The 25,069-nt window shown below is 34.7% G+C and overlaps 1 protein-coding gene across 1 annotated transcript; it reads right to left on the bottom strand.

The window, feature by feature from the left end:
• Positions 1 to 1,835: 1,835 nt before the first annotated feature.
• LOC136036424 (F-box only protein 22-like) lies at positions 1,836 to 25,069 on the bottom strand. The gene is made up of 5 exons (XM_065718653.1): positions 24,570 to 25,069; positions 22,211 to 22,410; positions 20,927 to 21,075; positions 7,552 to 7,726; positions 1,836 to 2,386 (listed from the first exon to the last, which is right to left on the bottom strand). Exons 1-5 carry the CDS (start codon positions 24,925 to 24,927, stop codon positions 2,111 to 2,113), a joined length of 1,158 nt encoding a protein of 385 aa, XP_065574725.1. The 5' UTR covers positions 24,928 to 25,069; the 3' UTR covers positions 1,836 to 2,110.

Genomic DNA, 25,069 nt, shown 5'->3' with positions numbered 1-25,069 from the left:
ATTTATAATCAAGCTGAAAAAACTAAACAAGGTCGTATGATTAGCAAAGTTAACGCGTGCTTTTGGCTCACCAAAACTGCCAAGAAGAGGAAGAAATGAAGACAATTCTAAGAGAGTATGGAAATTGTCCCATTTAAAATCAAGCTGAAAAAACTAAACAAGGTCGTATGATTAGCAAAGTTAATGAGCACTTTTGGCTCACCAAAATTGCCAAGCACAGGAAGAAATGAAGACAATTCTTTGAGAGTGTGGAAATTGTCCCATTAATAATCAAGGTGAAAAAACTAAACAAAAAAACAAACAAGGTCGTACGATTAGCAAAGTTAACACGTGCTTTTGGCTCACCAAAACTGCCAAGAAGAGGAAGAAATGAAGACAATTCTAAGAGAGTATGGAAATTGTCCCATTTATAATCAAGCTGAAAAAACTAAACAAGGTCGTATGATTAGCAACGTTAATGAGCACTTTTGGCTCACCAAAATTGCCAAGCACAGGAAGAAATGAAGACATTTCTAAGAGAGCATGGAAATTGTCCCATTAATAATCAAGCTGAAAAAACTAAACAAGGTCGTATGATTAGCAAAGTTAATGAGCACTTTTGGCTCACCAAAATTGCCAAGCACAGGAAGAAATGAAGACAATCCTTAGAGAGTGTGGAAATTGTCCCATTAATAATCAAGCTTAAAGAACTAAACAAAAAATAAAACAAGGTCGTACAATCAGCAAAGTTAACGCGTGCTTTTGGCTCACCAAAATTGCCAAGCACAGGAAGAAATGAAGACAATTCTTAGAGAGTATGGAAATTGCCCCGTTTATAATCAAGCTGAAAAAACTAAACAAGGTCGTATGATTCGCAAAGTTAATGAGCACTTTTGGCTCACCAAAATTGCCAAGCACAGGAAGAAATGAAGACAATTCTAAGAGAGCATGGAAATTGTCCCATTAATAATCAAGCTGAAAAAACTAAACAAAAAAACAAACAAGGTCGTACGATTAGCAAAGTTAACGCTGCTATTAGCTCACCAAAATTGCCGCTCACAGGAAAAAATTCTGACAATTCTAAAAGGGGATATTCTAGTTAAGATATCAATCTAATTTTATTTCAAATCCAGAAATCCTTCTCAAGGGAAATGAAAACAACAAGAAAAGGAACAACTGATAGAAAAAAAAGGAGAAATTTTATAGTTTATTCTTATGTAGTTCCACTACTTTTTATTTTGTTTTAGTGTTTTATATCAGTTGCTTTTCTCTTTTCCATCATGGAGCTTTGACCTGAGTTGCTTGACTTGAGTGCAGTCCATTCATAAAGGTCGTTATGGATCCTCTTTTTTTACTTGTCTTATTTATCCTATATGAACTTCTGTCTTCAACCAAGGGAAGAAGATATGACATGTTGAGCGACGATAAATTGGCTTTCGTTATCTTTACTGAGGGAAGTGGGGTTATGACGATAAGATTACAATTGTTTTTGGCCTGAATGAGTTTTTTGCTGTAACGTTTGATAGGAAAGTAACCTCAATTAACTCAATTTTGCGAAGAATGTTGTAAATCACTTTTTAAGGAGTATTCCAAATTTAGTATCTGTCAACCTGTTTTGAGGAATTACATTACTACAAACTATATACTTTTACACGACGTTTCATGTATTACAAGGGGGAAGAGCGGTCAGGTTAGCGCGAATAATCCACCTTTTCCAAGGAGAGAGGGTACGATCTAAGCATGATTGGGATACACAAAAAAGTACAATAAGTTCGAAAAATACTTTAATTCAGGTAAACAATAAGATGATAAAAAATCAACTGCTCGGGATTATTACAGAGGTCGAGACGAAAAGGTGAAAGGAAAAAAATGTACCATATAATAACTAGAAAAATTGGCAAATTTATAATTCAAGGTACAAAAAAAAGAAACTGTCTACACAGCTACTAACTTCAACTGATATGAAGCAAGTTTAAGGACTATATAAAAACCACTCGCCTGTACACGAAAATAAACTATCACACACGTACATTATACAATGTACATGCAAATATCGTTAAGATTACACATAAAGATCACATCTGAAATTTTCAAGTTTATAGGATAATTACCAACGCTTGGTAATTAATCATTACTTTTTAAAAGAAAGGAAAACCAGTATGGTACAATAGCCGTGGACAAACTCACGACTTATTTTTAGTCTTTTTTCATTCGAATCTGAAACTTTTGGAATGCAATCAGTTCCTATTTCACCATGTCCAAAAAATCCAAATAGTGGTGTTTGGGGGAAATATATCTTGAACATTTGTGATTCAAAATTCTCCCTGCCAAACATGTGATAGCCTCTTCCAACACAAGCAAACATGAAACATATGGATTTGTCTTCAGACAGCCCAACAGCTTTTAACTAAAATGGAAAACATTCATTGCCATTAGTAACAAAAAGAGCAAGTGAGAGATAGAAATATAGGGACAGAGAAGAAGAGAAAGAGGAAAAAATAGATTTCAAAAAGGCGAGAATTTTTTTTTTTATTAAAGTATAACAGAAATAAGCCCTTACAAAACTCGAGGTATGTCGAATAAAATGAAAACTTCTCTGAGGCATGGGGGAGGGTTAAGAAGGAGCACGAATTGCGGACTATTTTCATTCAAATCAAGTAGAAATCTATTGTCATTACAACAAAACCAAGATTTTAGATTACATTACAGGCAAATTATAGCCTTTCCGAAAAATCTTTTTCTAAAAACTCCTCGCATCATCAAGTCGCCTTGAAACCAAAACAGCTACATACGCTCCCCCTTAATGTCAATATATTGAAAGTCCCAATCTTTACGTCCTCCCACGGAGTTCTATTTCCCATAAATGTTTCCTTACGACATCCTCCCACCCCAACCAAGGACATTCTGCTTTTCGTTTAGCCCTAGATGGTAAGCCAAAAATGACGATTTTTGACAATGTTTCTTCCTTCATCCAAAGTGCGTGCCCTAGGATCTCAACCTTTCTCTCATTATAGCCCCAGAAAGCGATATTGAACCACACTTTTTGCGCAGCGTTCTGTTTGAAATTTGGTCAGTCAGCCGTATACCCAAAACAATCGGAAAGCAATTTCTCTTGAAAAAATCTTCCTCCATTTTTCGGAGCATACATGCTTCAGAATCATGCTTGAACAACTTTAATCAATGTAGCTTTCAATATTATAATATTGGTTTGCAAAATTATCTTCCTATTCTTCCAAAATTATATCAACTGTAAAAAAAAAAAAAATGAGTTTTGTCTATTAACTTTTAGCATCTTCACAGCACTCGCCGTTTTTACTAATAATACTACGTCGGCAAGTTAAGCTGTCAACTTGATCATTTTATTTATCTGTTACTCAAAGTCCACCTTTTCATCTTTACTTATTCCTAGCCTTAGCGATTTAGTCTTCTTAACATCTAATATGCTTAAAACATAAGCATAATATGAGCCCAGGAAAGTTTTACTTCGAGTAAACGAGCGAAATTTAGATATAAAGAAGCAGAACTAACCCCACAAGCCTTATAGGGATCAGGACATGCTTCTAGTTCTTCTTTTTCATAGCGGTGATAAATCCAAATTGCTGAGACTTTCAGGAGTAATTATCCTTATATATTAAACAGTCAGTCTGCTTTCATTCGTTCTTTTCAGTATTTTCGGTTTTTATGGTATTTTTGTTGTTAATGCTTTGCCAAATAAAATCGCACAGTTTGAAATAAAAATTATTTCGGTAAATCAAGGCCTTTCAAGTCTTTAAAAGGCTTAGGGGTGTCACTCTCAATTTTACATGCGCTAATTTCTGTTCGTTTTAAAGTTTAACTTGATTATTCACTGTAGCTTATGCTGGTTTTGGACTTAATTAATTATTACTATTTTCTCTATTGTTGCTTGTTTTGGTTTTTCTTTTTGACACTAAATACCCCACCAATGTTAAGGCACTTCATCATTACTATAGGTCTACTGGAACCACATTTTCGTCAGTGTTGCCAAGCTGAACAGTGAAAGTTGAATAGGCAAAACTAACTTAGATAAAGCTTTTCATCCAAAAAAAAAAAAAAAATTCAAAATCATCAAGGTGTTGATCTTCAAAGACAACTACGCCTTAAAAGAAAATTTAGATACTTTTAAACCGTCTAGTGCCATGTTTGTTATGGTTATTTTTGGCTGACTCTTCACTCACATTTCATTTGTAATTTGAAACCCACTAACATGAGGAGAAAATTGTAAATTGGATGCTGCTGCATTGAATTGCAATTTGAAAGATTTTTTTTTTAATATTAGGTAACGTTTGATTCAGTCTTTCTCAAATGTTTTATAAGCTAGTTCAGTAAGTTAAAACTAAAATTGCTTATATGATTTTTTTCTTCTTAACATCACATACCGGAATATCAATCGGTATATTATGCATCTATTCCATTCACAGCATTCTCAGTTTCGCTATCATGGTCAATTCAGACGCTTCGAATAACCGATGTAAAAATACGGTCGGTACGTGAAAACAAGTCTTGGGAAATTTACAATGGCCAACAGTAACGATGTATTTATTCCTTGTTATATTTTGTCTTGTCTTCAATGCGTACATTTTGGCCCCCTCCCTATCTACAAAATCTGAAATTACAATCATGGAAAGAATTAAGACGAATTCTTCTGATATTTATAATAGCTCTACATTAAACAACAGTCACATGGTATTTTTTCCTTTTTACACTCTATTTTATGTCTATTGCATACATCCCTCCCCCTCCATAAACTTTTCCCCTAATTTTAAAACCACAAAGCATTTTCCCCTTTTTATACATTAGCTTGTCTTCATTGAATATATAATTTTTTTTTATCTCCAACAGCCAAGGATTCATGTAACTTTATCAGGTATTTTTTTTGTGTTATTATTTGTATTTCTTTCTTTTTATAATTTCTTTTCTTCATGAGTAAATTGACTAGTAATGAATCAGCAGTAAAAATAATCGGGGCAGCGACGATGGCTGCAACCAAGTAAAGAGCAAACGAAAGCCCATAGTAAGCGGAAATTTAAAACAGACGTTTTAGACAGTCTCTAGACACATTATACGTTTTGTTTTAGTTCAACTTTCCCGTCAACATTTCCTCAAATATTCACTTCAATTTCCAAATCTTTAGCAGTAGTCACTACAGAAGCAGCAGTCGTAGTAGTGTCAGAAGAGGGAATAGCATGCAAATATTGCAGTTTTGGCCATTTGATCGTATCCCTCATCATTCCCTGAAGGTTCCAACTTAAAACCCTCACTCATTCCTGAGTTACACTCTTTTGACAACCTATATGCACATAACGATTTTTGATTTAGTTCAATACTCCCATAAACATTCTCTGAAAACTTCTACTGAATTCTATTGTTCTCTTTGAAGAAAAGAGAGATCAAACATGCCCTATTTTCCAATTTCAAATATAAATTCAAATTTAGTTTATATATAAACTATAGGCAAATTGCATAACTTTAAGCCCTTGCTCCGAAGACTGTGGGAGGTTGACATCCCCAGGGGCATAGTTAATTTACCTTTCAACTATGTTATACAGAATGGTTATGTGAAAATTTTGACTGGATGTATTTGACGAATTAATGAGCGTGGGAATGGAGCTGGTTGCTGTCCAATCATTTTTGACCCTGTAAAAGGACATTAGAACTTTCAATTTCCAGTCGAAAAAAAAATCCTTCGAAGCTCCCACGCCTATATGAAGTGCCTTGGCAAAAAAAGAATAATAAATAGTAAATAAATGAAACATTGTGCTCACATCGCTCTTTAATTAGGCAGCTCTATTGCTCAGCTATGACCTTAAGGACATACAAATCTTCGCCTGACAGTCATATAAATTTCACACTGATTACTAAGCTTTTTGGTAAATATTGATCTGCGATGGTAAAAGAGATCGTTGTAGGCAAAGTAGCACTTTCTGCCCATTTGGGACATAAACCATAAATTTTTACCAAAAGAAGGTTAAAACGCCTGGTAACAGAAGTTCTAAGTTCCTATTTTCAATATTATATTTGAAAAAAAAATCATATTGACTCGTAACAGAAAATGGAAAATATCGCAAGTTAGTTTATTCAAGCTGGTTATGTAGATATATCTTGCGTATTCGGCAAAGTAACAATTTTTGTTCGTTTAAAGTTCAACTTCACTCTTTACTTCTGCGACTTTTTTTTTAAATTAATAACTATGATTGGGTTTACTTATAAAAAACTTAAAAAAAACGAACATCACAACACTACCCAGAGTTTCTAACTTGTAAGAGACTAAAACACAATACGACATCAACAAAAACAAATTAAAATGAGGGTAGAAGCAGGAAAACAAAAAAGGAGCTTTTAATTTAATTAAAATTAAATTAAATTTTTAATTGATTTAATTAAAATTAAATTAAATTTTTAATTAATTTAATTAATTTTAATTTTAGTTAAAAAATAATTTTAATTAGTTTTAATTTTTAAATTAATTTAATTTAATTTTTTTAATGAATAACTGTAACTTGGTTTACTTAAAAAAAATAAAAAAAAATCGAACATCAGAACACTACCCGGAGTTTCTAACTTGTAAGAGACTAAAACACAATACGGCATCAACAAAAACAAATTAAAATGAGGGTAGAAGCAGGAAAACAAAAAAGGAGCTATTAATTTAATTAAAATTAAATTAATTTTTTAATTAATTGTAATCTTAATTAAAAATAATTTTAATTAACTTTAATTTTTAAATTAATTTAATTTTATTTTTTCAATTAATAACTGTAACTGGGTTTACTTTAAAAAAAAAATCGAACATCACAACACTACCCAGTTTCTAACTTGTAAGAGACTAAAACACAATACGACATCAACAAAAACAAATTAAAATGAGGGTAGAAGCAGGAAAACAAAAAGGAGCTTTTAATTTAATTAAAATTAATTTCAAATTAATTTAATTAATTTTAGTTTTAATTTAAATAATTAATTTTAATTTTTAAATTAATTTAATTTAATTTTTTTAATTAATAACTGTAACTGGGTTTACTTAAAAAAAAAAATAAAAAAAAAATCGAACATCACAACACTACCCTGAGTTTCTAACTTGTAAGAGACTAAAACATAATACGGCATCAACAAAAACGAAATTAAAATGAGGGTAGAAGCAGGAAAACAAAAAGGAGCTTTTAATTTAATTAAAATTAATTTCTAATTAATTTTAATTTTTAAATTAATTTAATTTAATTTTTTTAATTAATAACTGTAACTGGGTTTACTTAAAAAAATAAAAAAAAATCGAACATAACAACACTACCCTGAGTTTCTAACTTGTAAGAGACTAAAACATAATACGGCATCAACAAAAACAAAATTAAAATGAAGATAGAAGCAGGAAAATAAAAAAGAGCTTTATTTGCCCAGCCTCTGACACCCATACTACGTAAAAACATGGGAGTCTATACAAAAACACACTATCAGTCATCCAAGCAATCCCCCCCCCCCCAATGCTTCAAAAATATGATGCCGTTTTATTTATGCTATGATTTGTTTGCGGTCAAACGAATAGAAGCTAAATTTCACCTCTTTCATTTTCTCCTCCACTCCGCCATGCTCCTGGCTAGTAATAACAACAGAAGCCGCTTCCACGCCATCTCCACTAAAGACTATTCCAGTTACAGGGCCAAACATGGGTCCGGGCAGGGTCAATGATAAGTCGACAAATCCACCACCTATAGCCACGGTTTCTTCAAAAGTGCTAGAATCCAAGAAAGACGTTAATGAAAAAAAGACTGTAATTCATGTTTAATATTTACTGTTTTTAAGGTTCTGCTAGGCGTTTTCTTTTTTCATGTCCCACAGCTAACTTTAAAAAATTCGTCTGAGGACCTTTTACAAATTTAAAACAGGACATAAATTGTCTGCCTGTTACTGGTGGTGGATAACTGCCCTGATTATCTTGGAAGCATTAAACACAGTATTCAGGAATTCCGTATCTCCAGGAGTACCTAGGAAAGGTCACATCTTTATCAGAAGAAGAGCGAGATATTTTACGAGCATAAATGGACAAAAAGCAATATTCCACAAGATAACAAAGGAACAAAGCGAGTATAGAAGGATAAGTCTGCAAACCAATATTAGAATATTGGAAGCTAGTGATGACAGTGGTCAAATATGGTACTGAAGCATGGGCGCTCCGAAAAGCAGATGAAAATTTACTAGATATTTTCCAGAGAAACTGCCTACGGATTGTTCTGGGTACCCGGCTGACTGACCGTATTTCAAACAGTAGGTTGTACGAAAAATGTGGTTCAATCCCGCTTTCTAGGGCTATAATGAAAGAAAGGTTGAGATGGCTAGGCCACCTTCTACGGATGAAGGATGACAGATTACCGAAGATTGTCCTTTTTGGCCAACCGTCTGGGGCTACACGGAAAGCAGGTCGTCCTTGTCTGGGTTGGGAGGATGTCATAAATAAAGATTTAAAGGAAATGGGAACTTCCTGGGAGGGAGTAAAGAGGGAGGCTTTAAATAGATTAGGTTGGAGGAGGAGCGTGCGTAGCTGCGTTGGCCTCAGGCGGCTTGTTGCTGCAGTGAGTTATTAGTAGTAGTAGTAGTTAAAACAATTAATAGAAGATCTTCCAAAGGAGAATGAACTTAAACGGTAGAAATTACTGGTTTGAAAACCTCCCTTGGGCTCGTTAAAAATCAATGCTTGAGTACAGAGTTATACACTAAACGAAAAAATCTGTTGATACACGGAATTCCTAACAAGGATAATGAAAATATCGAAGTTAGTTACAAATTTTCTCTCAGGAATGGGAGTGCCAAATTACAAAGATGTCCAGTTTACATCTATTTATCGTGTTAGAAATAAGACCAAGCACCCTTCCTCCTCAAAATCGCGCCCAGCAGCTAGCCTTATTATTGTTTCTGTCTTGAACCTAAAACGCAAGGAAAGTATTCTACAATAAGCTGGTAACCTACGAGGCTCTGGAAAAATTATTGACACACATTTTCCTTCGGAGCTAGCAAAACGTCGGAAGGAACTTTTGGGTTTGGCTTATAAGCTATGGAATTCTAAAATAGCCACTGAGAGAGTGTCACAAGCCAAAATGATGCAGCGGGGCACTAAGCTATAATTAGAAACGAAAAAGACTTCAAGTTCTAACTTGGTCAAGTGGTTGTTACGATCCCATGGCTCTAGTTTCTAAAAGTTTCCTAGTTTCTAGTTTCTTAAAAGACAATGATGGCTATGATTCGGACACGTAATAGAATTTATATTTATATTGTTCTCGCTTCTGATTAGTAAAATGAATTGTCAGAGATTGTGTTGTTTTGTCTGCTATGCCTATTTCTATGCCCTTATTGTTTATCTCGCGTTTTTCTTTTTTCATTTCATCTCTATTCCATGTAACTTACCCTTTCCTTTACTGTTTTACTCACATTTATTTTTCTGTTTCAAATTAAAAAAAAATCTAGTTCGTGCCATTGTCTATTTACTGCGCTTTGATGAGCTTATCTACGTCAGGATTGTTCACTCGGTTATCGCCTGATATCTTCACCACTGTATTTGTTGGTGATTATATTTGATTTTGATTGTCCATCGAGAGCCAACGCTAATAATAAAATTAAAAATTTAGATGCGCATAAAATTAGAAGAATTGATTTTAATAAATTTATGATTAACTTGGTGGGACTACGGAGAAAATTTTGAAAAATAATTGACAGCATGTTTGTGGAGGAGCTAGGATTTATGGGTTGAGGAGCCCGGTGGAGGGAGGCCCTTCCAATTGTGTATCTTAACGTACAGGAAATGAATTCTCCGTTTGATAATATTGAGTTACTATGTAGGAATTCACGTCCTGCAGTAATTGGCATACATGAAACATTTTGAAGCAATGAGAATCAGCGGCTTATGGATATTCCTGGATATACATCTATGTTTTTGACCCGAAAGACTGCCAAAGAGTATTCATGTACAGACATCAAACAGATTTTTGAATCAATATTTAGGGGGGCTCGGATTTTATATTTTGAAAAATCTACCAGCTATCCGAAGAGGTGATTTAAGTGCAGACATCGAACAGGTTTTTGAATCATTATTTAGGGGGGAGTCGGATTTTATATTTTGAATAGCCTACCAGCTATCCAAAGAACAGACAGACATCGAACAGGTTTTTGAATCATTATTTAGGGGGGGGACTCGGTTTTATATTTTGATTAATCTATCAGCTATCCGAAGAGATGATTTATGTACAGACATCGAACAAGTTTTTGAATCATTATTTTTGGAAATTAAAATCAAATACTGGTGAAAGTATTTAAACCTGAAGTATAACCTGGAAGTATTTGACCCGAAAGACGGCAAAAAAGGGGGGACTCGGATTTTATATTTTGAATAATCTACCAGGTATCCGAAAAGATGATTTATGTACAGACATCGAACAGGTTTTTGAATCATTATTTTTAAAATTAAAATTAAATACTGGTAAAAAGGTAATATTCGGTGAAATATATAGATATCCAAGTGGATCTACGAAGGATTTTTTTTTTAATTTTGGAAGATGTTCTTTTGAAAATTTCATCCAAAAAATCAGAAATAATCCTAATGGGTGACTTCAACACTGACTTGAAGGATATCTCAACTTGTCAAAGTCCCGATCTTTTGTAGCTGGTAATTTCATTTGGCCTAGTTCCTAGCATAAATTTACCGACATGGGTTTCAAATCACTGAACAACTTTAATAAATAAAATTTTTTCAACAATGCTTACTATACAAAACGAGGTGCTGAACTTCATCTTATCGGATAGCTTTCCAATTGGAGTCCTGCTACCACTTACCCGGATTTCTAAACGACACATAATTCCAGATAAACCGGTATTTCGATATACACCAGCACAGCTTGACCCCCTCAAGGAAACTCTGAATACTACTTCGTGCAATTTTGTACTATCTGAATAAGTTAATTTAGGAACTTATGATAGGATATTTGTTCAGTTTTATTAGAATATCAAAAGTGAGCTTTTAGAGCACTGTCGAAATCCCCCGACTAGTCGGTCTAAAAGATCAACATCCATAGCCCCGTGGACAACAAGTGGAATTCTAACGTCAATAAAAAGAAAGCAAAATCTCTGGAAAACGTATAAGAAAGGACCAAGCAACGAAAAGCTAGACATTTAAATTATACCAAAATATACTGAAATCACTGACACGCAAAACCAAAATGGCATATTTTACTAGAATATTTGTAGATTCTGGAAATAATATCAAGAAGACATGGGATATGATAAGAGGCTACACGAAAAGCAGCAAAACCACTAAGTTGCCCCGAATCTCTGAAAATAGATGACAAGTTGATTGCACATGAAGACCAAGTTCAACATCAGCTGACGAAATTTTTGCTGAGGCGGGAAAAAATAGCGAAGGTGTGCCTCCTTATTCTAAAGCTCAGCCTTGGTAGTTTCTTGGTCCTCCGTGCTCCAAATCAATGGTTTTCGAGCCAGTCACAGAGCAGGAATTAACAAAAATGATTTTATTCCTCAAGAATTCTTCTGCCATTTTCTACCAATTTCCTGCTGAAGTCATTTAGTTCATTCTTCCATCAATTATAAAGCCACTGTGTCATTTGGCTAATAATGAGTCAGTCAAATTAGGAGTTTTACCTCAGCGATTCTAGTTGGCATGAGTAATATCTCTTTTTAAAGGAGGTGACCGTGTGGATCCAGGGAATTGCAGGACAATCTCTCTCCAGCCCGTCTTTTTTTTACAATATTTGAAAAACCAATGCTGAAACGACTAACGAGTTATCTTGACGCTAAACAGTTTTCCCATAAGCATAAATTTGGATTTTATGTAAAACATTCAACGGAACATGCGTGAAAAAGGTTTCTGCAGTTCATACGGCAGTCATTGGATTCTGGTCTCATACCAGAAGCAATTTTCACAGCTTTTCACAGTCTGACCCACGAGATATTTATCGATAAGCTGTCTGAACACGGAATTCGTGGGGAGCAGCTGTCATGGTTTTTTTTCCATACCTAAGTATTGGTAGGCCTTTATTGGCTTTTTACTACCAAATCTCTGCTGTGGATTATGTCATAAATATGATTCCCGAATCGCAGCAATAGCTGCAACCAATAAACATGAAAAATTAAACGCATTCCCTGATGACAGTAGGTTAGGTGCATTGGCTACAGATAAAGAATCCCTTACACTAAATTTACAAACCATGACTGAGAAAGCTTATCATTGGTTTGATAGTAATCGTTTAGCTATGAATGTAAAAGTCACACCTACTTATTTTTTCTCGTACAGGTAAGAGCTAGCCTACAGTAATGGAGCTTTTTACTACAAGAAGTCCTATATGCCGCCCACATGCCCGATGTGTGCGAATCCTTGGACTTCTTCTGGAAGAAAATCTAACATTCAAGCAGCATATCAAGATGAAAAGAGTGAAAGTTTCAAGAGGACTGAGAGTCAGGAGAAAACTCAAACAAATTTTTCTTGTTCTGTTCTCCGTTTTTTATACTTCTCTCTTATTTATCCTTATCCATATTATTGCTCATCTGCTTTGACGTCTAATTTTCCATCTCTACTTTCGCCCATCCGTAATCTCCAGCTGAAAGCAGCAAAAGTCCTCCAGTCCACCATTATGCTCCTGTCCAATTATTAAAGCTGAACGTTATCTATACACTTTCACTGTGTTCAATGACATTCATTTATTTTCACAGATATCTCCCAGAATGTTTATCGAGTGAGGGGAGTCAACCCATACATACTTTGAAATCGGGAGGATATACTGGTTTCTTCCACCCCCTCAGTGCGTTCAGACTTTGGTTTTGCCGTTGCTGCGGGGCATGCCTGGAACTCTATTCTTATTGGGGTTCGAAATTCCTATACCCTTGGTTCTCTTAAAAATATCTAAAAAGATTTCTGTCGGAGAAGCATAGATGATGGAAATATTCTCTAAATATTGTAGTTTTAAATTGGATTTTTATTGGTTTGTCTTAGCGTTGGTTCTTTATGTCGATGATAGATTATGATTTGTTGTTGGTGTTAGGTGATGTGGAGATCGGTTGTCTTCGTGTAAGCATTCGTATGAGCAGTAATTCTTATTTATTTTTGTCTAGGCCAGGTTCAGTAGCCTGCAAATGATTAATACGTAGTTTAATTTTTTTTTCACCAGTTAACAGGCCTCTGGGCCCTTTAGGATTTTTTTGGATTGTAGTGTTTTTATATTGCTTGGATAAACAAAAAACTTGAGCTTGAACTTTTTATGGGTCCCAACCTATGGAACAATCAAACAGTGAGCAATTATCGATAACAACTGACCACAAGAATAGGGTATAGAACTACAGGGCTAAGCTTTGGGAGAATAGGTAATAACTGGTAACTGGAGAGAGTATCCCCCAGGGGCCGAGCTTAAGAAAAGATAATCCTTGATAAGGTAACTTCAGCTGCCCATGAACTGTCACAATCGGTTGTTGGCTGAGGGATCTGACTATCACGTCTGATCTCCAGACAGGACTCCTTCCGTCAAGACAAGATCTGAAGCCTATCGTTTTTCGATATCAGATAACAAGGAAAACTACTAATTCCAGAAGCATATTCATTCCGAACCGGAACAACTGGTGTGTTATTTCCCAGAAAGAGTGGCCTAATCTTTCTCTTCTCCCTTCTCGCTAAAGCGCGATCACCATGGAAATAATTAGGACGATCTGAGGGCCTATTACCATTACCAATATGGAGAATCTTTGTTTAAGCAACAGTAATTTTCTCTAGGATATAAGTTGCCAATGATGAAAGAGAATTCTCAGGAATTCTCAAAAGAGCTTTAACTATTTCTTTAAAAGTTTTCCTAAAAACCCAGGCGATATTTTATATTGGTATCCGTACAACCCCCTCTTGCCTCTCCTTTATTTCATCAGTTTCCATTCAAGCTTTCTAGCCATATGAGTCTCCTCAAAAGCTTGGTGATGTCTTTCATACTCTTAAATATTTTTGTTAATTTGATAACTTTCTTCTAAAAAAATTCTCAGTCAGTTGTTTTCCAAGAGCTAGGATTCAAGAGTATATCTAGTAGTTTCATAGGAAGTTTAGCGGGCATTATGCAAGTCAATTAGTAGAATCCCAATTTCCCAGCTAAATGTGAAAATATGTACTATCTTTGTCCGTAATGTAACTTCCTGATCAATTAATTTAGCAAAAGTAATAATTGCGACACAACAAAAATGGTGACACTCAAACCAATATTAAGGAATTCCTGGATATAGTGAAGCAATACAATGGTGAATCGATAGTTAGTATCGATCCAACGTGGCATCAAGCCTATAATTATTTTAGCTACAACAAAAATGGCAGACAAACCAAATATATCACCTCGTGCAAAAAAAAATCACTGGACCACAAAATTATGAAGGTTACAGGATGAACACGACAGTAAATCCACCAAAATCAATGAAAATATTGATGACTTGAACTCCCATTGGTGTTATCAGATTCCAAATCAAAAAGAGCTAAATAACATGCTACACGATGCCTCGTAAGTGCTTTTCAGAAATTAATGTATCAAATAGAGTCAGCTGTCATCAATTTGTCATACTTTAACAGCTGATCAGGCAGATTACACTTAAAGCAGATTATCTTACCTGCCAAACAAACTCGTAACAAATCCCCTAGCAGATTCTCCAATCTGGCAGATTACACCAAGAGGAAGGATATATCACGATTAAATAAGGCTTTCGGTAAATTATCACTATTTTACCGTACCGTAATCTCCAAGTTGACAGATTACACCAAAAGGAAAGCTATCTCACCATTAAAAACAAACTCTCGGCAAATTCTCACTGACTTACTGCACCATAGCCTCCCATCTGGCAGATTCCACCAAAGGGCAGGCTACCTTACACCCCCTCAAAAAAACTCACAGTAAGTTCTCATTAATTCACTGAAACATAGCATCCAATCCCGCAGATTAGGCTTGAACGAAATAAAACAAAAATCAAATTAATTAATAAAAAAATCCGATTATTTCGACTCCACATGAGTCGAATGAAACAACAAGACCAAAACCATATTAATTAATAAAAAAAATCCGAATATTTCCACTCCAAGTCCGGGAGCATTTATTAACGGAACAAAATGGAGAAAAAAATATTAAATTCGATTAAACAGAATACATACAGAAAAAGACAAAAAACAAAACAAATAAATAATAACTGCAGCTAAACTAGCATATAAGAAAATCCATTTAATGTATACTACATAAGTTTCTTTGACCTGTTGCCATATTTAACCTTATATTGCCTATGTAGTTCAAATAATCTTAACCTTGTTATTTTATTAATGGGTGATGACTTAGAGGTTTTATGTAAATCCTTCAAAATAAATATAGTACTTTATTTTTGTTAAATCTCATTGCCAATCCGAATTAATATGAGACACAATTTAACGTACTAGACACAATCATTTGTCATTTCTGTGTGATTACTCAGGCTTTTGTAGTGATTAAATAAAAGAACAACCTTTTTTTAACTGCAAGTAAGGAGCGACATTAAAACTTAAAACGAACAGGAATTATTCCGTATATGAGAGGGGTTGTGCCTTCCGCAACGCCTCGCTCTTTACGCTAAAGTTTGACTCTTTCTGACAACTCTACTTTTTAAAACAATAAGAAACTTTAGCGTACAGAGCGAGGCGTTGCAGAGGGCACAGCCCCTCTCATATACGGAATAATTTCTGTTCGTTTTAAGTTTTGATGTCGCTCCTTACTTGCAGTTAAAAAAATTATTTAATTTCTGAACGTTTTTGAATCATGCATGTTTTGATTTTGGCTCACCGCACATGAATAATTAAACCGAAATTTGTATATGATTTTTTTTTTTGCGAGATGGCTTTCTCATAGTTTTGATTGGATGATTTTAATAGAAAAAGGGTGGGGGAGGAGGCCAAGTTGCCCTCCAATCTTCGGTTACTTAAAAATACAACTAGATTTTTTTATTTTTTGTACGAAGGTTTTTCTTAGTAATAAACACAAAGGCCTTAGAATAAATAGTTGAAATTACTAAAAATACTTCAGCGTAAAAAGCAAGGTATTGTGCAGGAGAAAACCTTCTTTTGTACGCAATATTTTTTGTTCGTTAAAAGTGTTAATGCCACTCATTACTTCCAGGTGAAATTTTTTTTTATTTATTTTCTCATTGTTTCTTTTTATGGCACTTGGTATTAACCAAGTGACATATAGCAGTCGCCAATTCTGTCGGTCTGTCGGTCCCGGTTTTGCTATTTTAGGCACTTCCAGGTAAGCTAGGACGATGAAATTCGGCAAGCGTATCAGGGACCGGACCAGATTAAATTAGAAATAGTCGTTTTCCCGATTTGACCATCTGGGGGGGAGTGGGGGCCCGGTTAATTCGCAAAAAATAGAAAAAATGAAGTATTTTTAACTTATCAGCGGGTATTTGGATCTTAATGAAATTTGATGTTTGGAATGATATTGTGTCTTAGAGCTCTTATCTTAAATCCCGACCGGATCTGATGACATTGGGGGGAGTTGGAGGGGGAAAACCTAAAGTCCCGGTTTTGCTACTTTAGGCACTTCCAGGTAGGCTAGGACGATGAAATTTGGCAAGCGTATCAGGGACCGGACCAGATTAAATTAGAAATAGTTGTTTTCCCGATTTGACCATCTGGGGGGGGGGAGTAGGGGCCGGTTAATTCGGAAAAATAGAAAAAATGAAGTATTTTTAACTTATGAGCGGGTGATTGGATCTTAATGAAATTTGATGTTTGGAATGATATTGTGTCTCAGAGCTCTTATTTTAAATCCCGACTGGGTCTGATGACATTGGGGGGAGTTGGAGGGGGGAAACCTAAAATCTTGGAAAACACTTAGAGTAGAGGGATCGGAATGAAACTTGATGGGAAAAATAAGCGCAAGTCCTAGATACATGATTGACATGATCGGAACTTATTTGCTCTCTTTGGGGTAGTTGGGGGGGGGGGGAGTAAGTCTTAAAAATTAGAAAAATGAGGTATTTTCAACTTACGAACGGGTGATCGGATCTCAATGAAATTTGATGTTTAGAAGGATATCGTGTCTTAGAGCTCTTATTTTAAATCCCGACCGGATCTGGTGATGGGGGCGGGGAGTTGGGAGGGGGAAACCTAAAACTTGGAAAACACTTAGAGTGGAGGGATCGGGATGAAACATGGTGGGAAAAATAAACACGAGTCCTAGATAGATGATTGACATAAACGGAACGGATCCGCTCTCTTTTGGGTAGTTGGGGGGGGGGGGGTTAATTCTGAAAAATTAGAAAAAATGAGGTATTTTTAACTTACGAACGGGTGATTGGATCTCCATGAAATTTGATTTTTAGAAGGATATCGTGTCTCAAAGCTCTTATTTTAAATCCTGACCGGATCTGGTGACATTGGGGGAAGTTTGGGGTGGGGAGACCTAAAATGATGGGAAACGCTTAGATTGGAGGGATTGGGATGAAACTTGGTTGGAAAAATAAGCAAAAGTCTTGCATACGTAATTTACATAATTGGAACGGATCCGCTCAATTGCGGGGGGGGGGGGGTAATTCTGAAAAATAAGAAAAATAACGTATTTTTAACTTACGAAGGAGTGATCGGATCTTCATGAAACTTCATATTTAGAAGGACCTCGTAACTCCGATATCTTATTTTAAATCTCAACCGGATCAAACGTAATTGGGGGGGGGGGGCAGTTGGGGGGACCGGAAATCTTAGAAAATACTTAAAGCGGTGAGATCAGGATGAAACTGGATGGGAAGAATAGAAACCTGTCTAAGATACGTGACTGACATAACTGGACCGGATCTGCTCTCTTTGGTGGAATTGGGAGGGGGGAGGTAATTTTGAAAATTGAGGTATTTGTAACTTACGAAAGGGTGACCAGATCTTAATGAAATTTGATATTTAGAAGGATCTTGTGCTATAAAGTTCTAATTTCAAATTCCGACCAGATCCTGTGACATTCGGGGGAGTTGGAAGGGCGGATCCGCTCTCTTTGGGGGAGTGGGGGCGAGGGTTAATTCTGAAAGATTATAAAAATGAGGTATTTCATTAGGTTCTTTAGGATTCTTTAGGTTCTGACCTTCTCACATGTACCAAATGAGCTCTTGGCTCTTGGCTCTTCCAACCTCGTACCATATGAGCTCTCGGCTCTTCCGACCTCGTCACAAGTGCCATATGAGCTCTTAGCTCTTGTTAAATAATGCTAGAGAATCCTGCGTAACCTTCATGGAAATTCTATTTCCTCGTGATAAATACCTCCATGAAAAGATCCTCCCACGTAACTTTCTCCCACTCCCCCTTCACTCCCACCCAATGCGAAAAAGTCCCCCGAAAACGTCTGTACACTTCATAATAACCATTACTATATGTAAACTATAGTCACAGTTTGTAACTTGCAGCCCCTCCCCCGGGGACTGTGGGGGATTAAGTCGTCCCCAAAGACATAGTTATTAGGTTTTCAACTAAGCTGAACAGAATGGCTATCTCAAAATGGGGGAAAATGTGCATGGGAGGGGGCCTAGGTGCCCTCCAATTTTTTTGGTCACTTAAACAAGGCACTAAAACTTTTTATCTCCGTTAGAATGAGCCCTCTCGCAACATTCTAGGACCACTGGGTCGATACGATCACCCCTGGAAAAAAAAACAGACAAAAACAAATAAATAAACACGCATCTGTGATCTGTCTTCTGGCAAAAAATACAAAATTCCACATTTTTGTAGATATTTAAACTTCAACGGTATGGTTCTCTGATATGCTGAATCTGATGGTGCGATTTTCGTTGAGATTCTACGAATTTTAAGGGGTGATTCCCCCTATTTTCTAAAATTAGGCAAATTTTCTTAGGCTTGTAACTTTTGATGGGTAAAAGTAAACTTGATGAAACTTATATATATTAAAAATCAGCATTAAAATGCGATTCTTTTGATGTAACTATTGGTATCAAAATTCTGTTTTTTAGAGTTTCGGTTACTATTGAGCCGGGTCGCTCCTTACTACAGTTTGTTACCGCAAACTGTTTAATTACAGTATTTTGGAGTTTATTAAGATGTAAGCTTTTATTTATTTATCTTTTGTCTTTGTTTTTTTTTTGTCTTTTTCTTTATATGTACATTGAATTTAATTTAATTGAACTTTTTCTCTCTCCTTCTATTTATGTTAATAAAGGCTCCCGGGCGTGGAGTCAAAATATTCGGATTTTTTTTAGTCATGCATTGTTGTTTTTTTTATTTCATTTTTCGTTACTGCTTTATTTACATTATACCCGATTTTCTCTCTTAATTTTTCGCCATTCCATAAATAAAAATTACAGTTTCAACTTTGCGGGTGTAACAATAGGGCCTATGGGCATTTCCTAAAAGACAAGACTTAGCCTTATTTTTCCGATAACAAGGGCACGAATTGCTACCACTAGTAATACTGTTAGGCCACTAATTTTAACGTGAAAAGAAGTAACGTGCTGGTGAGGTAACCCTCGCTTATTACAATAACCAAGAAAATGTCTGTAGGCTATGTCTATATACTGATAATAGAGTAGCAACAGTAACTTACATATTCCCCCAATATTTTGTGGGCATAAAGACCCAATATTCAGGTATTCCCTATCTCTTGTAATGCTGCTACCAAGCCTGGGGATCACGTACCCAGACTGGAGCAATTGACATTGAAAAAATTCCTTAATCTGTCTTGGATTAGGGCAAATAACTCCTATAATATCTAAGGAAAACTAACAGAGTGACGTTCGACCAAAGCCAAGTAAGAATTGAATAGAACTACCAGAACCAAGACAAAGACAGGTCGCATCTTTACTCAGATCAAGAGGGAATCAACCAAGCAAGGACAGACTTAATTTAAAGAGACAATAAAAGTATCCAAAATCACATTTCACAAGACAAAAGAGGTCCGTCATTAAGTCAAACAGAAAGACTGGACTTTTAACTAGCTATCAAATTAAAGATAACAAAATATCAGATATTCAATCTTTACTTTAAAGCAGAACTAGAAGGATAGAATTTCAAATAAAGAGAAAGAGCCCTTTTTCTGATTCTCAAATGGTGTTCCATGACACTCAAAAGGTTGGCGCACCACATTTATAGTGGTGATTTTTATCATTTTTAGGCTTGATAACATTATTCATTTTATTTAATTTATTGTTTGTTGATTTTTTCATTTTAAATAATTTTGCTTGGTCACAAGTTATGTGGGTTAGATAATCTAACTCTAACTTATTGTAGCTTTTAGGTTTGATTGTTGCTTTTAGTGCAAAAACATTGGCTTTTCTAATTTAATATAGACATATATTTTTTTATTCTGCCAAACAGCTGAATCATATTTTCCTCTAGTCACTAGCCTACATGATAGGTTGACAATGGGATATATGACGGACTGTGTGCATTAATTTTCTTTCCATATTGTTTGTTGGTTTATATTGTTTTACATATTCTTGTTTTTGAAAAAAATTCCAAATGTTTGACAAACTTAAAAAAAATTGTTTGTAGGTTTAAATTGCTTAACTGAAATATTATTTGAAATATTCTTGTTTTTTAAAATACTCGGATTAAAATACTGAGGAACAGTGTTGAAGAATAAATTCTACAGCAAAAAAGAAGATGGTGAAAAAAAATGGCAAACAAGAGGGGTTAGATGAAGAATAGAGAAAAGGGGAAAGCAAGAGTAGAAGAGGAACAAGGGTTGAAGAGCAAATTTTGCAATGAAATGATTAGCACAGTGAAGAAGTGTTAGCAAAGAATAAGAAGTAAAAAAAACAGACGGCATTAGAGAGGAAATTTTCACAATAAAACAAGTAGCAAAGAAGAGCAAGTAGTAAAATAAACAAGAATAAGTAGCCAAAACAGGAAAACTATACACTCTAAAGAATGAACTATTCAAGAAAGTGAACAAAAAATTACCTAGAAAATTTTTCCGCAAAAGTACCAACAAAACTGTAGAGTTGAGAGGTGGAAAATAGTAGCAAAGCTTTGGGCTTAGAATTTTGAGGAAGGCCAAGGTTTTGATCAAGTCCAACCAAATTTAGCAAGTCTCCCCGTGAGTTCATAAGCTAAAGAAAAAAATATAGATAGTATATAGTTGAGATTTCACATGAGAAACTTGTTTCTTTTAAGCTTGTCATAAGAACGTGTTGTAAAAACATATAAAAAAATCAATGAAGAATAAAGGAGGCTAATAATTGAATAACAGAGGCCAACTTTCTCTTTATTACAGGAAGTATTCTGAACGTAAAAAAAGTAAAACACTTCACTGCATTGAAACTGTGGGATTTCTAGTAATCCTCCACTGATCCCCAAGTGTTCCAAGCACCCACACTATGGTATATGATACTGGATCACATTTTTGATTAGAATCGATGGAAAAAACTGCCCCCAGGGACTAAAAAGTGTAGCCCCAGGGGAGAGAATCTCTGAGTATGAACATAATGGACATGCCAAACCTCTTCAGAACCAGTGTCATATAAGTGTCATGCAACTAATTTTGAAATCAGTCCCATACAAATCATGCAAAAGATTAAAGGCAGAAGATTGTATCTCTTAGGGTCCATTTCACCATCAAAATGTTAGTTAAGTATGTATTAACAAAAGAATATTAGGCATTTGCAGAAAATATTATTAAAAGAAGAGACTATTATGGATTCTCAGAATCTTATAATTAAAAAAAAAAATAATAATTATTTATACAATATGATAATTACTGGACAAGTTTGCTCCTCATATGGCTACTAATGGTAACTTTACTTCATTAAATCTTATTGGAATAGAGGGAATAGAATTTATTAATTCAGTGATCACCCCTTGTATAGATGGTCAGAGAGTCTTTAAAATTTAGTCTTCATAATCTGCATTTTTCAGTTTGCAGTTTCCCTATAAAATTCTAAAGTTACATGTTTTCCCCATGAAGCTATTCAAGCTGTATATAGGTATAAAGTCCATGGCCAGCATTTTTTAGGACCGAACTATTAAAATTAAAAAATTTTAAATTATTAACTTTAGAACTAATAAAAAACTATTAATTAAAAAATTATTTAATAATCTTTTTAATTTTTTTAGCATAGAAATCAACCCTGCATAGGTTGTGATTTTTCAAAGTGCAATTTTATATTAATCAGTGTGGTGCAACCATAGTTATGATTGTAGTTATAATGTATTTGTTGCAAAATTTGAAAATAAGAAAAGGGAAACCTTTATGCCATTATTAATTTGGGTCCTATTGAGGGTGAAAGAACTCATAGCCACGTTTGGAATATCTGGAAATGACAAAATAGTGAAGCCAGCCTTGTCTTCTAATTCATGAATCTTTCCGTCAACAGAAGTACCAATCATCCCAGGAGCAGATAGAATGAGAAAATCTGAACATGGTAAAGATGTAGATATTGCAGTCCCTAAAAAAAATATTTGTAATGCTAGTCATAGTACTAATTATCTATATGTAGTATTATCTGAAGTTTATATATATATATATATATATATATATATATATATATATATATATATATATATATATATATATATATATATATATTTATATATATATAATAATTCACAGAGCATGCCTTCCTGTCTGTTGTAGTACTGGGATGGGAAGGGGGGGGGGTCAGAAAAGTTTCCTTGCAGGGCTTGGGAGGTTACCCTCTTGGTGAAGAGCCATTAATTCTTCTTTCAAAGGCTATTTTGGGTAGTTGGGCTCTGGAGACATGTGCTGAGTGTGTCAAAACCATCAAAGCTGTTAGAGTTGCACAGTTTGTATAATGCTTGAGAGTAATTCAAGGAGGAAAGAAGCTGCTTTTTTATAGTTGGACAAGGTAAGGGATGCCAATGAGCTTTTAGAGCAATTTGGTTAAAAGTTACAAGAGTCCATGTCTCTTGCTCTATAAGTTGCATCTGGAACCAGCAAGGTACTGATAAGGTGTATCTTCACTTTTAAGGACAAGAATTTATTTTTACAAACAAAGCTTAGTGACTTGTCTCTTGAGGAGTCATTTCTGGATGTCAGTACACTTTCTAGGTAAACAAACTGGTTGACCCATTTGATTTTCTTGCCATGAATAGTGACTTCAGTGAGGGTTGGGGGGAGGGGAAGTTGTGCATAAGTAAAGAAAAAAAATCATTTACATTAATCATAAAAATGTAGGGTAGAAGCAACTTTTCACAGTCTGGGGATTAACTCTTCTGTGGAGAATATAACATTAAAAAAAAACAATGTTTGTATTTATTGATTCAGTGCATTTTTTTTTTAGTTTATGAAATCCATTCCCCAATGAAGGAGAATTTTCCAAGGGTAGATTTTTTCAAATACTTTTAATTCAAAAATATAATCATTATTCACAAATTCACAAACACTAAACTAAAATGATCCTTTATTCTATTCTAATTTTGCTTTGTCTTCTAAGCTCAGATTTTAATGTGCAACATTTGTGCTGTTTCATTGAAGTTACATAATCCCATAAAAATTATATTTCTTTTGGCATTGTTTTAGACATCTACTCTGCCTTATCAACAGGGGTGCCATGGACCATTAGAAAACATACAATACAAGCTTCAGCAAGAAAAAGAGAAGCTAAAAATAAAAAGTTTGAGTTTTTATAGTCTCCTTATTGTCTAGATGTCCCTAAATCCCCTTACAACCAGCCTGATTCAATGTGTTTTTATGAATCATTGCCTAGTTCTCTAAAATACTAGTTTTCCAACAACACAAACAAAAAAAAACTTGTTAGACTACTAAATAAAATGTTTGGAATTATTGATTAAGAGCATTATTTATCATTTTTTTTTTAGTTTATGGAATCCATTCCCCAATGAAGGAGAATTTTCTAGGGGTAGATTTTTTCAAACACATTTCATTCAAAATACAATCATTATTCACAGACTCATAAACACAAAACTAACAAGTTCCTTCATTTTATTGTAATTTTGCTAAATGATCTTCTAAACATAGATTTTGTTGTACAACATTTTGTTTCTTGTTCTGTGCCCATTTCTTTAGCTGTTCAGAGTCATTTGCCTTCTTTTGTAATTTTGCATAAGTCAATATATACTAAAACAATACAACCACTCCACAGGAAAAAATTGTACAATTTGTGCTCTTGGAATGTACTTATTAACATGACATCACCTGTTAGGTAATGATTATCCTATAAGTTTAATCACATAGCAAATTGATTTTATCAAATAAAAAATAGACTAAATATATAATATTCAGGTATTTTTCTTGTTTGAATTTAAACCTTAAAATTAGTGCAAAAACATAGGTCTATTTCAATGGTGGAAGGGGCAACCAGGGTAAGCTGCCCTGGGCAACATGGCTGAGGGGTAATGGCAGTCAAGTTTGATTTTGTACATTTGCTTAGTTTTCTCAAAATTTTTGAATGAACAAGGTGGCTTTCACCCAGGCACCACCAACCTTGGGAAGGGTCCTGGGTTCATGAAGATGTATAAGTTATGTCTAGCTTTTGTCCTTGTAAAAATAGGCCAAGACAATGTAACTGAATGGCTTAAGAGTTCTTTAAGAATTAAGTTCATTTTACTAAAGCTATAGACTTACACTTGGTGTCCTTCTTAGTTGTTCTTAATGTCTCCTCTTTAGTCTTTCCTACAATATCTCTAGCATTGGTGATGCATACACATAATTTTGGTCTACTAACAATATTACAGCTGAAATTGTCTAAGAAATTGCCAATTTCAATAGCTGCATATTTTCTCTTCAATTCAAAATGGAAATCCCAATGGATGCAACTTCTTTTCATGAACAGATATTTTGCAACATCACGCCAAAGTTGACAGACTAAAGATGATTTCATAAGGTCTTTACAAGCCAAATTGGACAGAACAGATTTTGCAACACCATATTCAGAGGCAAGTATGCTGCTTTCGAAATTTCCAGCATCAGGATTTGACATCATAAGTTGCAACTGTAAGGAAGTCACCAGTCTACATAAAAATTCTATGCAGTAATTCTGGAAGAATCTAAGCTAAATCATTAGCTGCTTCTTTGAACTGGCAATTCCCTCAAATTTCTTTAAATTATTTATAGAGCGTGTTCCA

The sequence above is a fragment of the Artemia franciscana genome, chromosome 15, assembly GCF_032884065.1.
Source record: "Artemia franciscana chromosome 15, ASM3288406v1, whole genome shotgun sequence".
NCBI classification, from domain to species: domain Eukaryota; kingdom Metazoa; phylum Arthropoda; class Branchiopoda; order Anostraca; family Artemiidae; genus Artemia; species Artemia franciscana.
Note: the sequence above shows the minus strand (reverse complement) of the source record. Positions and strands in the feature narration are given on the sequence as shown.

Excerpts from the sequence above, each read along its gene's own strand:
- LOC136036424 (XM_065718653.1), bottom strand. The coding sequence starts at position 24,927 with ATGATGTCAAATCCTGATGCTGGAAATTTCGAAAGCAGCATACTTGCC. Across the intron at positions 22,411-24,569 it reads AACTAAGAAGGACACCAAGT|GGACTGCAATATCTACATCT; the intron begins GTAAGTCTATAG and ends TATTTTTTTTAG. Across the intron at positions 21,076-22,210 it reads AAATTAATAATGGCATAAAG|CTTATGAACTCACGGGGAGA; the intron begins GTTTCCCTTTTC and ends TTTTTTCTTTAG.